The 12455-nt window shown below is 38.2% G+C and overlaps 1 protein-coding gene across 2 annotated transcripts; it reads right to left on the reverse strand.

Annotated features, from left to right (window-relative positions):
- Positions 1-444: 444 nt before the first annotated feature.
- twsg1b (twisted gastrulation BMP signaling modulator 1b) lies at positions 445-9309 on the reverse strand. 2 transcript variants are annotated; one of them, XM_079601985.1, is made up of 5 exons: positions 8802-9309; positions 8240-8382; positions 4700-4799; positions 2811-3071; positions 445-1466 (listed from the first exon to the last, which is right to left on the reverse strand). In XM_079601985.1, the coding sequence occupies exons 2-5, from the start codon at positions 8354-8356 to the stop codon at positions 1285-1287; spliced, it is 660 nt and encodes a 219-aa protein (XP_079458111.1). In that variant the 5' UTR covers positions 8357-8382; positions 8802-9309; the 3' UTR covers positions 445-1284. The 2 variants fall into 2 exon arrangements, with proteins under 2 accessions (XP_079458111.1, XP_079458112.1); XM_079601986.1 differs by having other exon boundaries at positions 629-1466; positions 8731-8984.
- Positions 9310-12455: the final 3146 nt, after the last annotated feature.

Consider the following 12455-nt stretch of genomic DNA (forward strand, 5'->3'; position numbering starts at 1 on the left):
GTGATTGCTGAAAGAATATTATTATTGTTCATTATTAGGTCATAGTTCACTAATGAAACCGTTATGTAAAGTTTGACCCTTTGTGTTGACAACTTCAAAAATGAAAAATAAGTTTCATTCTGATCAGAAACATGCAAACAAGTGAAAAGCAAATGTTTCATATTGACAGATACTATGATTAATAATTGTGAGAAACTCAAGTGAACTTCAGTGAGTTAGTGGATGAAGTCTGACGGGTGACTGGAGGCTCATGGGACTGAACGAGCTCTTTGTGTTTGTGTTCGGCAAACCAGCGTCTGTCTTTGTGTTCGACGGGAACTGGGACATTCATTAGGAGACTCATTAGGACGCTTGATTAGGACACCTGTGAGTCGAGACTCCAGATTAACAGCTGAACACAGGAGGAGAAATACATACAGAACATAAATTGAATAATAAAATGATACATGAAAAAAGTTATTAAAAAAAGGCAAAAACAGAAAAAAAAGTGTAAAAGATGGAAAAAATTATTTAATAAAATTATAAAAAAGCAATAAACTGGAAAAATACAAAATTAATAAAATAGAAATGCATAACAAAAAGGAAAAATAAATATACGCCAAAAAAAATGAAATGAAAAGACAGGAATAAAGAACTGGAGATTATGATGTTTTATTGAAACTAGTGATTGCTACGGCTGGTGTTGGTCGTCTCACACACACACACACACACACACACGTCTCTCTCTGGACGATGTTTAATGATCATTTACAGGTGGATATTGTTCTTGAAGACAAACTAATGATTTCAACTTCACTCAGTCTTAATAAAGACCTTGAGTTCATAATCTATGCTGAATATGAATAATCTGTCAAGTGCAGATCTATCTATATCTATATCTATCCATCTATTCTCTATAAAATCAATCCGCTGATCTGAATGTATGCGGCTACGCGTGAATCGGCAAGAATAATATATATACAAACTCTTTTGCGTGAAGCCTAAAAACACAGGACACAATCAGATGTCAGTAACGGACAGGAAGTTGAGAATCAGGCGTCAGTAACGGACAGGAAGTCAGCAGCGGACAGGAAGTTGGGAATCAGACGTCAGTAACGGACAGGAAGTTGAGAATCAGGCGTCAGTAACGGACAGGAAGTCAGCAGCGGACAGGAAGTTGGGAATCAGGCGTCAGTAACGGACAGGAAGTTGGGAATCAGACGTCAGTAACGGACAGGAAGTTGGGAATCAGGCGTCAGTAACGGACAGGAAGTTGAGAATCAGGCGTCAGCGCCGGACAGGAAGTCAGTAAAGGCAGTTGGTGCACTTGGCTGCTTTGCTGCCGTAGTCGACACACTCGGGGCCGACGCACTCGCAGCAGGCGTTGTGGAACCAGCGGTACTTGGACCCGCCCATGGACTCGCAGTATTGCTTACACTGGCGGATGGACACGCAGTCGTCGAAGTAAACCACCGTACACATCTTATCTGGAGAGAGATCAGGACACCACGTCACAGCACGCTCGCTGGACCACACTGACATGCTAAGTAAAAACTATGACAACACTTGTTAATTATGACACCAAAGTACTAATTAGGACAAAACATTTTTTAATTATGAAACAAAGTAAAATTTTTGATTATGATATGCAAAAAAAAAAAGACAAATTTTTTTTTTACAAATTGACAAGTCATAAAAATGACCTTAAAAAGTAACAATTATAACAGAAAAAGAATAAATTATGTAAAAAAAGTCTAAATTATAACGCAAAAAGTTGAAATCATGAAATAAGTCATAATTATGACACAATATTATAAATGACAACGTGCAAAGTCATAATTAGGATGTTAAAAAAAAAATTATTATGACAAAAAAAGTTTAAATTATGACGAAGAATGTAAATGATTTCTGGAGGATCATGTGACTCTGAAGACTGGAGTAATGATGATAAATTCAGCTTTGATCACAGGAATAAATTACACTTTACTGTATATTCACATAGAGAACTAATGATCTACATTATAATAATATTTCACTATTTTTACAGTATTTTTTGATCAAATGAACAGCCCTGGTGAGCAGAAGAGAAACTCAAAAAACATTCCTAAATCTCAACTATTCCAAACTTAAGTGTGTGTGTGTGTGTGTGTGTGTGTGTGTGTGTGTGTGTCAGATATATAACCTCCAGCGTGACATAACGAGTGTTGGCGTAGTCGGCGAGTGATCCGGTGTGTTTCCGGCCGAACACCTGCTCGCCGCTGGACGTCTCATTACCGCCTCAGCTCGGGGTCACGGGGTCACCTCAGGAATCCACATCCCAGTGGATGAAGCTCAAGCTAACGACGTTCCTGCTCAGTGAAGCGCTAGGGCACGCTCGAGCTCACGGTGCGCAACGTTTTGCTACGGTGTCCGGGTTGAACGACATGTTTCCTGGTAACGGGTTTGAGATGCTGTGTGTTTTCTCTTGTTTGGTGTGTGTGTGTGTGTGTGTGTGTGTGTGTGTGTGTGTGTGTGTGTTCCTATAGCGCTGGTTTACACCGACTCTGAAGGAGGAGTAAAGGAGTTCCTGGAACTAAAATCATTCCTAGTTCCTGCGGTGCGAACACGCCGACACACGGGAACTCCCGCCAATAGTTGTAGGAACTATGAACAGGTTCGAGAGCCCCGAATATAAACCCGCGGTGTTAAAGAGACTCGCACAACGGGTCCAAGTAAAGTCGTTTACACACGTGTCCTGCAGATCGGTGTACGCAACCAGTGAAGACATGTTAGTCGTAAGAGTTTCCTAGCATATCAACGGCGATCAGCAATAGCGATGAGCGAACACTCACCGCTGGTGTCGTAGCTGGCGTGGATGCTGTTCCCCGGCAGAGACACGTTCTGGTGCGAGTCCTCCAGCGTCTCCAGGAAGGACAGCAGGTTCTCGTGGTACGACAGCTCTTCGGCCACGGGGAACGACACCACCATCATGTTGACGGGCGCTTCGCCCTCGGTGAGCGCGCGGAAGAGCGACGGGATCGGCCGGAACAGCTCCTCCACCGTGCTCTTGGCCGTCGCCGGCGTGTCGCTGTGGTTCTTCGGGTTACACATGCCTGAGGGGACAAGAACACACACTTTACTGCCTCACACACACACTCACGTAACACATCACAAACTACATATCAACCTGATTTAGACTGAAAAAAACACACAAAAGGCTGTTATGGAAGCTCGTTTCTGCCACGGAATTTAGAGGTAATTGTGAGTTATCTAACTAAATATTCGTATTTTTTTTATTGCAATGAATTCGGAATAGCGAGAACTGAAGTCAGAATTGTGCTTTTTTTTTCTTGCTATTTGCGAGATTTCTCACAATTCTGAATTTATAACTCAAAATGGCGAGAAATAAAGTCGTAATGATGAGAAATAAAGTCGTAATGGCGAGAAATAAAGTCGTAATGACAAGAACTAAAGTCGTAATGGCGAGAAATAGAGAAATAAAGTCGTAATGATGAGAAATAGAGAAATAAAGTCGTAATGGCGAGAAATAAAGTCGTAATGGCGAGAAATAGAGAAATAAAGTCGTAATGACGAGAAATAAAGTCGTAATGACGAGAAATAGAGAAATAAAGTCGTAATGGCGAGAAATAAAGTCGTAATGGCGAGAAATAGAGAAATAAAGTCGTAATGACGAGAAATAAAGTCGTAATGACGAGAAATAGAGAAATAAAGTCGTAATGGCGAGAAATAAAGTCGTAATGGCGAGAAATAAAGTCGTAATGACGAGAAATAAAGTCGTAATGACGAGAAATAGAGAAATAAAGTCGTAATGACGAGAAATAAAGTCGTAATGGCGAGAAATAGAGAAATAAAGTCGTAATGACGAGAAATAGAGAAATAAAGTCGTAATGGCGAGAAATAAAGTCGTAATGGCGAGAAATAAAGTCGTAATGACGAGAAATAAAGTCGTAATGACGAGAAATAGAGAAATAAAGTCGTAATGATGAGAAATAAAGTCGTAATGGCGAGAAATAAAGTCGTAATGACGAGAAATAAAGTCGTAATGACGAGAAATAAAGTCGTAATGGCGAGAAATAGAGAAATAAAGTCGTAATGGCGAGAAATAGAGAAATAAAGTCGTAATGGCGAGAAATAAAGTCGTAATGATGAGAAATAAAGTCGTAATGACGAGAAATAAAGAAATAAAGTCGTAATGACGAGAAATAGAGAAATAAAGTCGTAATGACGAGAAATAGAGAAATAAAGTCGTAATGACGAGAAATAGAGAAATAAAGTCGTAATGGCGAGAAATAAAGTCGTAATGGCGAGAAATAGTCACAATGTCGAGAAATAAAGTCGTAATGATGAGAAATAAAGTTTGAAAATAATGTTGGATAATAATGTCACAATTCTGACTTTTTTCCCCTCACAATTGCAAGTTTAATATGATATTTCTCGAATATCCGACCTTTTTCTCAGAATTGTGAGATATAAACTCGAGTAATTAAGTCAGAATTGTGAGTTTAATTAACTTTTTTATTTTTTTATTCCATGGTGGAAAAAAAGCTTCCATAGACCGTAATGAGGAAACCGGATGAAAAATGGGATTTAAAGTTTGAGGTTTGTTTGTAATTAAGCATCATGACAGCGATCATGCGACACGATGCATCAGACGTGAAGGTTGAGCTGCAGATATGATATTCTTCTGTAGTGTCAGATATTAATAATATGATGTTCTCACCCACACAGTCACAGCACTCTTCCCAGAGAGTTCCCAAACACATCATACACTCCTTACAACACGAGCAGTTCCCATCGGACGGCCGGCACTGACACAACTCCTGCGACAACAACAACAACAGTTAAAAAATAACACAGTTAAACAACAACAACAATAACACAGTTAAACAACAACACAGTTAAACAGCAACACAGTTAAACAGCAACACAGTTAAACAGCAACACAGTTAAACAACAACAACACAGTTAAACAGCAACACAGTTAAACAGCAACACAGTTAAACAACAACACAGTTAAACAGCAACACAGTTAAACAACAACACAGTTAAACAGCAACACAGTTAAACAGCAACACAGTTAAACAGCAACACAGTTAAACAGCAACACAGTTAAACAACAACACAGTTAAACAACAACACAGTTAAACAGCAACACAGTTAAACAACAACACAGTTAAACAGCAACACAGTTAAACAGCAACACAGTTAAACAACAACACAGTTAAACAGCAACACAGTTAAACAACAACACAGTTAAACAGCAACACAGTTAAACAGCAACACAGTTAAACAGCAACACAGTTAAACAGCAACACAGTTAAACAACAACACAGTTAAACAGCAACACAGTTAAACAACAACACAGTTAAACAGCAACACAGTTAAACAGCAACACAGTTAAACAGCAACACAGTTAAACAGCAACACAGTTAAACAACAACACAGTTAAACAGCAACACAGTTAAACAACAACACAGTTAAACAGCAACACAGTTAAACAGCAACACAGTTAAACAGCAACACAGTTAAACAACAACACAGTTAAACAGCAACACAGTTAAACAACAACACAGTTAAACAGCAACACAGTTAAACAACAACAACACAGTTAAACAACAACAACACAGTTAAACAACAACACAGTTAAACAGCAACACAGTTAAACAACAACACAGTTAAACAGCAACACAGTTAAACAACAACACAGTTAAACAGCAACACAGTTAAACAACAACACAGTTAAACAACAACACAGTTAAACAACAACACAGTTAAACAGCAACACAGTTAAACAGCAACACAGTTAAACAACAACACAGTTAAACAACAACACAGTTAAACAGCAACACAGTTAAACAGCAACACAGTTAAACAGCAACACAGTTAAACAACAACACAGTTAAACAACAACACAGTTAAACAGCAACACAGTTAAACAGCAACAGTTAAACAACAACACAGTTAAACAGCAACACAGTTAAACAGCAACACAGTTAAACAACAACAACAACACAGTTAAACAACAACACAGTTAAACAGCAACACAGTTAAACAACAACACAGTTAAACAGCAACACAGTTAAACAGCAACACAGTTAAACAACAACAACACAGTTAAACAACAACACAGTTAAACAGCAACACAGTTAAACAACAACAACACAGTTAAACAACAACACAGTTAAACAACAACACAGTTAAACAACAACACAGTTAAACAACAACACAGTTAAACAACAACAACACAGTTAAACAACAACAACACAGTTAAACAACAACACAGTTAAACAGCAACACAGTTAAACAGCAACACAGTTAAACAGCAACACAGTTAAACAACAACACAGTTAAACAGCAACACAGTTAAACAACAACACAGTTAAACAGCAACACAGTTAAACAGCAACAACACAGTTAAACAACAACAACACAGTTAAACAACAACACAGTTAAACAGCAACACAGTTAAACAACAACACAGTTAAACAGCAACACAGTTAAACAACAACACAGTTAAACAGCAACACAGTTAAACAGCAACACAGTTAAACAGCAACAACACAGTTAAACAACAACACAGTTAAACAGCAACACAGTTAAACAGCAACAACACAGTTAAACAGCAACAACACAGTTAAACAACAACAAAACAGTTAAACAACAACACAGTTAAACAGCAACACAGTTAAACAGCAACACAGTTAAACAGCAACACAGTTAAACAGCAACACAGTTAAACAGCAACACAGTTAAACAGCAACACAGTTAAACAACAACACAGTTAAACAACAACAACACAGTTAAACAACAACAAAACAGTTAAACAACAACACAGTTAAACAGCAACACAGTTAAACAACAACACAGTTAAACAGCAACACAGTTAAACAGCAACACAGTTAAACAGCAACACAGTTAAACAACAACACAGTTAAACAGCAACACAGTTAAACAACAACACAGTTAAACAGCAACACAGTTAAACAGCAACAACACAGTTAAACAACAACAACACAGTTAAACAACAACACAATTAAACAGCAACACAGTTAAACAACAACACAATTAAACAGCAACACAGTTAAACAACAACACAGTTAAACAGCAACACAGTTAAACAACAACACAGTTAAACAACAACACAGTTAAACAACAACACAGTTAAACAACAACACAGTTAAACAGCAACACAGTTAAACAGCAACACAGTTAAACAACAACACAGTTAAACAGCAACACAGTTAAACAGCAACACAGTTAAACAACAACACAGTTAAACAGCAACACAGTTAAACAGCAACACAGTTAAACAGCAACACAGTTAAACAGCAACACAGTTAAACAGCAACACAGTTAAACAACAACACAGTTAAACAGCAACACAGTTAAACAACAACACAGTTAAACAGCAACACAGTTAAACAACAACACAGTTAAACAGCAACACAGTTAAACAACAACACAGTTAAACAGCAACACAGTTAAACAACAACAACACAGTTAAACAACAACAACACAGTTAAACAACAACACAGTTAAACAGCAACACAGTTAAACAACAACACAGTTAAACAGCAACACAGTTAAACAACAACAACACAGTTAAACAACAACACAGTTAAACAGCAACACAGTTAAACAGCAACACAGTTAAACAACAACAACAACACAGTTAAACAACAACACAGTTAAAAAACAACAACAACACAGTTATCAACAACACAGTTAAAAAACAACAACAACACAGTTAAACTACAACAACAACAACAACAACAACACAGTTAAACAACAACACAGTTAAACAACAACACAGCTAAACTACAACAAAAACAACAACAACAACACAAAGACAGCCATGAACCAGATTCTAAGATTCGGGAATCATAAGCTGATCCAAGAACACCGAACATCATTTATCAAGCAGTGAATTTAATGTCTTTCTACACAACATGAAAAACATGAACGCTTTAATAATAATAATAAAAGTAACAAAGTATAAAAAAAATGCATGGCTCCTACAAGAAGGTTCCGTGTTTCGCTGTTCAAATTACATTTACAAAATAAAAAAATAAAAAATTAAAAAAAAATGAAAAATGATAAAAACATTAAAATGATAAAGATTATGAAGCTGAGGATGCGTCTGAAAACTACCTTGCACATGATCATCTAACACATGATTCACTGAACTTCAGCTTCGAGCTTCTGAAGAGTTTATTTGTGATCCATAAAAACAACATTGCACAGAATGTGAGACTCTTACCTGAATGAGACACTTGCTGACGTCACTGGCACACAGAGCTTTATTACAGGCCAAAGCCAGAGAAAAGCTTGACAGAAGAAGAAGAAACACTGATGATGATGAAGATGAAGGCTGCATTACGACCCGAACCGAAGCCACCGGACCTAAATGAGCACAGGAATGAGAGACAGACAGACGCAATAAACAAACAGTCCAAACATCAAAGACACGCGCGCTTCCGGCGGAGAGTGACGCGACAGTGGCGGCGACATCAAAGACCCGTTTGAAAGTAACAGTGCGAATGTATCGAGCACGTGTTACAGTAACGCCCGCGGCACAACACACACACACTCTCTCACACACACACTCTCTCACACACACACACACTCTCTCTCACATACACACACACACACACACACACTCACTCACTCTCTCTCTCTCTCTCTCACACACACACACACACACACACACACACACACACACACACACACACTAAACGCGTATAAACTCACTTTGTGCTCGAGCGACACGATCGAAAGCCTCGTTGAGAGTCTGAAGAAGTTTCTCACAAACACAAACTCACCGCGAGACAATGAAGCTGTTCGTGTCTTCCAGGAGGTTTGAGCGAACACACACACACACAGATCCGCTGCAGAGGATTCAAGACATGATCAGAACAGACCCGAACTGGACTGGACTAGAGTTCTGCTGCTGTGAGTCTCACACACACACAAAGACACACAGGCGCCTTAAAGACACACACACCCCCTTCTGATCGCTTCCACAGAGGGTGTGTGTGTGTGTGTGTGTGTGTGTGTGTGAGAGAGAGAGAGAGAGAGAGAGAGAGTGTGTGTGTGTGTGTGTGTGTGTGTGAGAGAGAGAGAGAGAGAGAGTGTGTGTGTGTGTGTGTGTGTGTGTGTGTGTGTGTGTGTGTGTGTGTGTGTGTGTGTGTGAGAGAGAGAGAGAGAGAGAGAGAGAGAGTGTGTGTGTGTGTGTGTGTGTGTGTGTGTGTGTGTGTGTGTGTGTGTGTGTGATTGAGAGAGAGAGGGAGGGAGAGAGTGTGTGTGTGTGTGTGTGTGTGGACTGTGTGTAAATGTGAGAGAGAGAGTGTGTGTGTGTGTGTGTGTGTGTGTGTGAGAGAGAGAGAGAGAGAGAGAGAGAGAGAGAGGATGTGTGTGTGAGAGAGAGAGAGTGTGTGTGTGTGTGTGTGTGTTTGTGTGTGTGGACTGTGTGTAAATGTGAGAGAGAGAGAGTGTGTGTGTGTGTGTGTGTGTGTGTGTGTGTGTGTGTGTGTGTGTGTGTGTGTGTGTGTGTGTGTGTGTGTGTGTGTGAGAGAGAGAGAGAGAATGTGTGTGTGAGAGAGAGTGTGTGTGTGTGTGTGTGTGTGTGTGTGTGTGTGTGTGTGTGTGTGTGTGTGTGTGTGTGTGTGTGTGTGTGAGATATAGTTGCTATTTCTGAGAGTTGGCTCAGTCATGACAGAGGGATTCACCTTGAACTAGAAGGTTATTAATTACATTTTGTGAATAGAGTAAACAAAAGAGGTGGGGGAGTTGCAATGTGTGTAGATAATAGGTTAAAGCATATGATTGTTGAAAGTATGACGATTGTTATTGATGACATTTGTGAGTGTTTAACGGTGGAAATCGATATGGGTAAAATGAAGAATGTTATCATTAGTTGTGTTTATTGAGCACCCAACTCTGGCATTGAAAGCTTTAAAGAAGTGTTTGAGGCCATGGTTTTGAATGCCATAATAATTATAATATAGATTTTTTAAATCCCAGAAAATCACCTGCAATAGAAGAGTTTATAGATGTAATGTACAGTACAGGCCTATACCCATGTATAACCAAACCGAGCAGAATTACTACCCACTCAGCAACAGTAATAGATAATATCTTTACAAATAACATGAGTAGTCATTTAGAAAGTGGGTTGTTAATAAACGATATCACTGACCATCTGCCAATATTTGTACTCCATGAATGCAAACACTATAATTTAGATACCAGCAAAATAAATATACAGAGGAGATTAAGAACAGATCACACCCTGAATAAATTAAAAAAATCATTTGTTAGTTCAAGACTGGAAGAGTGTGTATGAAGAAGGGGATGTTGATTTAGCCTATAACTCATTTCTAAATACCTTTTTGACTTTGTATTATAAAAACTGTCCAATCCAGCAATCAGAGATAACATCTAAACGTCCATATAAACCCTGGGTGACAAGGGGTCTGATGAACGCTTGCAAAAAAAAGAATACTCTATATAAAGACTTTAAGCATAGAACTGAAGAGAAAGAAATGAAATATAAGACATAAAAATAAATTAACAGCTATCTTAAGAAAATGTAAAAAAGACTATTATAGTAGATTGCTGGAAACTAATAAAAACAATATAAAGGGTACGTGGAACACCTTAAATTCAATTATTAGAAGGAAAAAAACAAGTACTGGATTTCCAAACGAATTTATTGATAATGGTAAAATAATTAAAGGATAATTCCGGTATTTAACACATTGAGTCTATATTGTAGTTTGTTTTGGATGAGCAAGAGTGGTGGACAACATTTTTTTGACAATGGTTCCTCTCTCGAGTTTTTGACTATAATAGAATTGGCCATGGACCCATTTAACATTGGAGTCAATGTGCATGTCCGAAAATGTCATTAAAACAGCCAATAATGTTCGTTTACAAAACTGTTAAACTCACCGAGTGGTTACTGGTGTTCGTTGATGATTATAAACAATATATCGTCGCAATATATGATTCCAATCCGTTTATTTTGCTATAGTGGAACTATTTTTTCAACAATGGGATTTTACAAAATGACGAATAAAACACGACAGAAACTGTATTTCGCAACACTTTTTGTTTCTGGATCATCAACGAACACCACTAACCACTCGGTGAGTTTAACAGTTTTGTAAACGAACATTATTGGCTGTTTTAATGACATTTTCGGACATGCACATTGACTCCAATGTTAAATGGGTCCATGGCCAATTCTTTTATAGTCAAAAACTCGAGAGAGGAACCATTGTCAAAAAAATGTTGTCCACCACTCTTGTTCATCCAAAACAAACTACAATATAGACTCAAGGTGTTAAATACCGGAATTATCCTTTAAAAACATGGATGAAGTCGTGGCTGGCTTCAATGGATTTTTTGTGAACGTAGGCCCTAATTTGGCTGATGAGATCATACCTCCACAAGAGGGCGATGTCCCACAATTTTCTGAAGAAAGAAATCCAGCAACTATTGTTCTGAGAGATACTGATAAAACTGAAGTACTTGATATTGTTAATAACTTTAAGAATAAAACATCAAGAGACTGTAATGATATTGATATGTTTTTAATTAAACAATTAATTGCAGTAATAGTAGATCCCATAGTATACATTTCCAATCTTTCTCTGAAATTGGGTTCTTTTCCCACAAATATGAAAATAGCTAAAGTTGTCCCTATCTTTAAAGCTGGTGAACAGAATCTTTATTGACTTTCAGTTAGAATCCCATATTTATCAATAAAACAATCCAATCTGATGGAGAATATCTTCTCCAGAATTTTAGAGAATTGGGGAAGCAGTGAAACTGGCCTATAGTTATACTATTCTGCTGATGTTGTGTCTCTATCTCACTTTTTTGACTCTGTCTCTGTTCTCTTTTCTTTCCCAATCAAGCCGGACTGGCCACACTAGTCCTGGTAGAACAGGGATATTGAGCAGCAAACATTAAGCGTTGCACTGACATACTCCTACTCTACAAAGCTATACCAGTCAGAGGACCTGATCTCTCTGTTTAAATGCATTACAGTAAACCGTCTAGCACTGCAGATAAACCTGACTCTACTGAAGTCTGAGCATCATTCCTGTGCTGTCGCTGCCTCTTAAAGTTTTGTCCTAGCTTTGCTGTTGTCTGCTTTCCTCTTCTCTCAATTGTTTTTTCTTCTTCTCATTATAACATCTCTCCTTTTGATTTGGGGTGCTGACTCCTCTCCTCGCCTTCTGAGAATATAGTTCCCAGTATGTGTATACGGTTAGAAGATGCCTGTGTCTGATGTGACCTTGTTATTTGTACACGCTGTGACTATACACATCACAACATGTAAATAGGAAAATGTTGGTGTTGTTTTGTCACTTATTGAGAGCAGTATGCTAGCTGGAGCCATTTACCTCCAGTCTTTGTGCTAAGCTAGGCTAGCGGTAGAGTTACGACAGAGTTACGGCACGTAA

This window comes from Phoxinus phoxinus (assembly GCF_949152265.1).
Source record: "Phoxinus phoxinus genome assembly, chromosome: 24".
In the NCBI taxonomy this organism is placed as follows: Eukaryota; Metazoa; Chordata; class Actinopteri; order Cypriniformes; family Leuciscidae; genus Phoxinus; species Phoxinus phoxinus.

Coding starts and splice junctions, on each gene's coding strand:
- twsg1b (XM_079601985.1), bottom strand. CDS start 8,356: ATGCAGCCTTCATCTTCATCATCATCAGTGTTTCTTCTTCTTCTGTCA. Junction 3,072..4,699: donor AGAGTGCTGTGACTGTGTGG/GTGAGAACATCA, acceptor TTGTCCCCTCAG/GCATGTGTAACCCGAAGAAC. Junction 1,467..2,810: donor CGCCAGCTACGACACCAGCG/GTGAGTGTTCGC, acceptor ATCTCTCTCCAG/ATAAGATGTGTACGGTGGTT.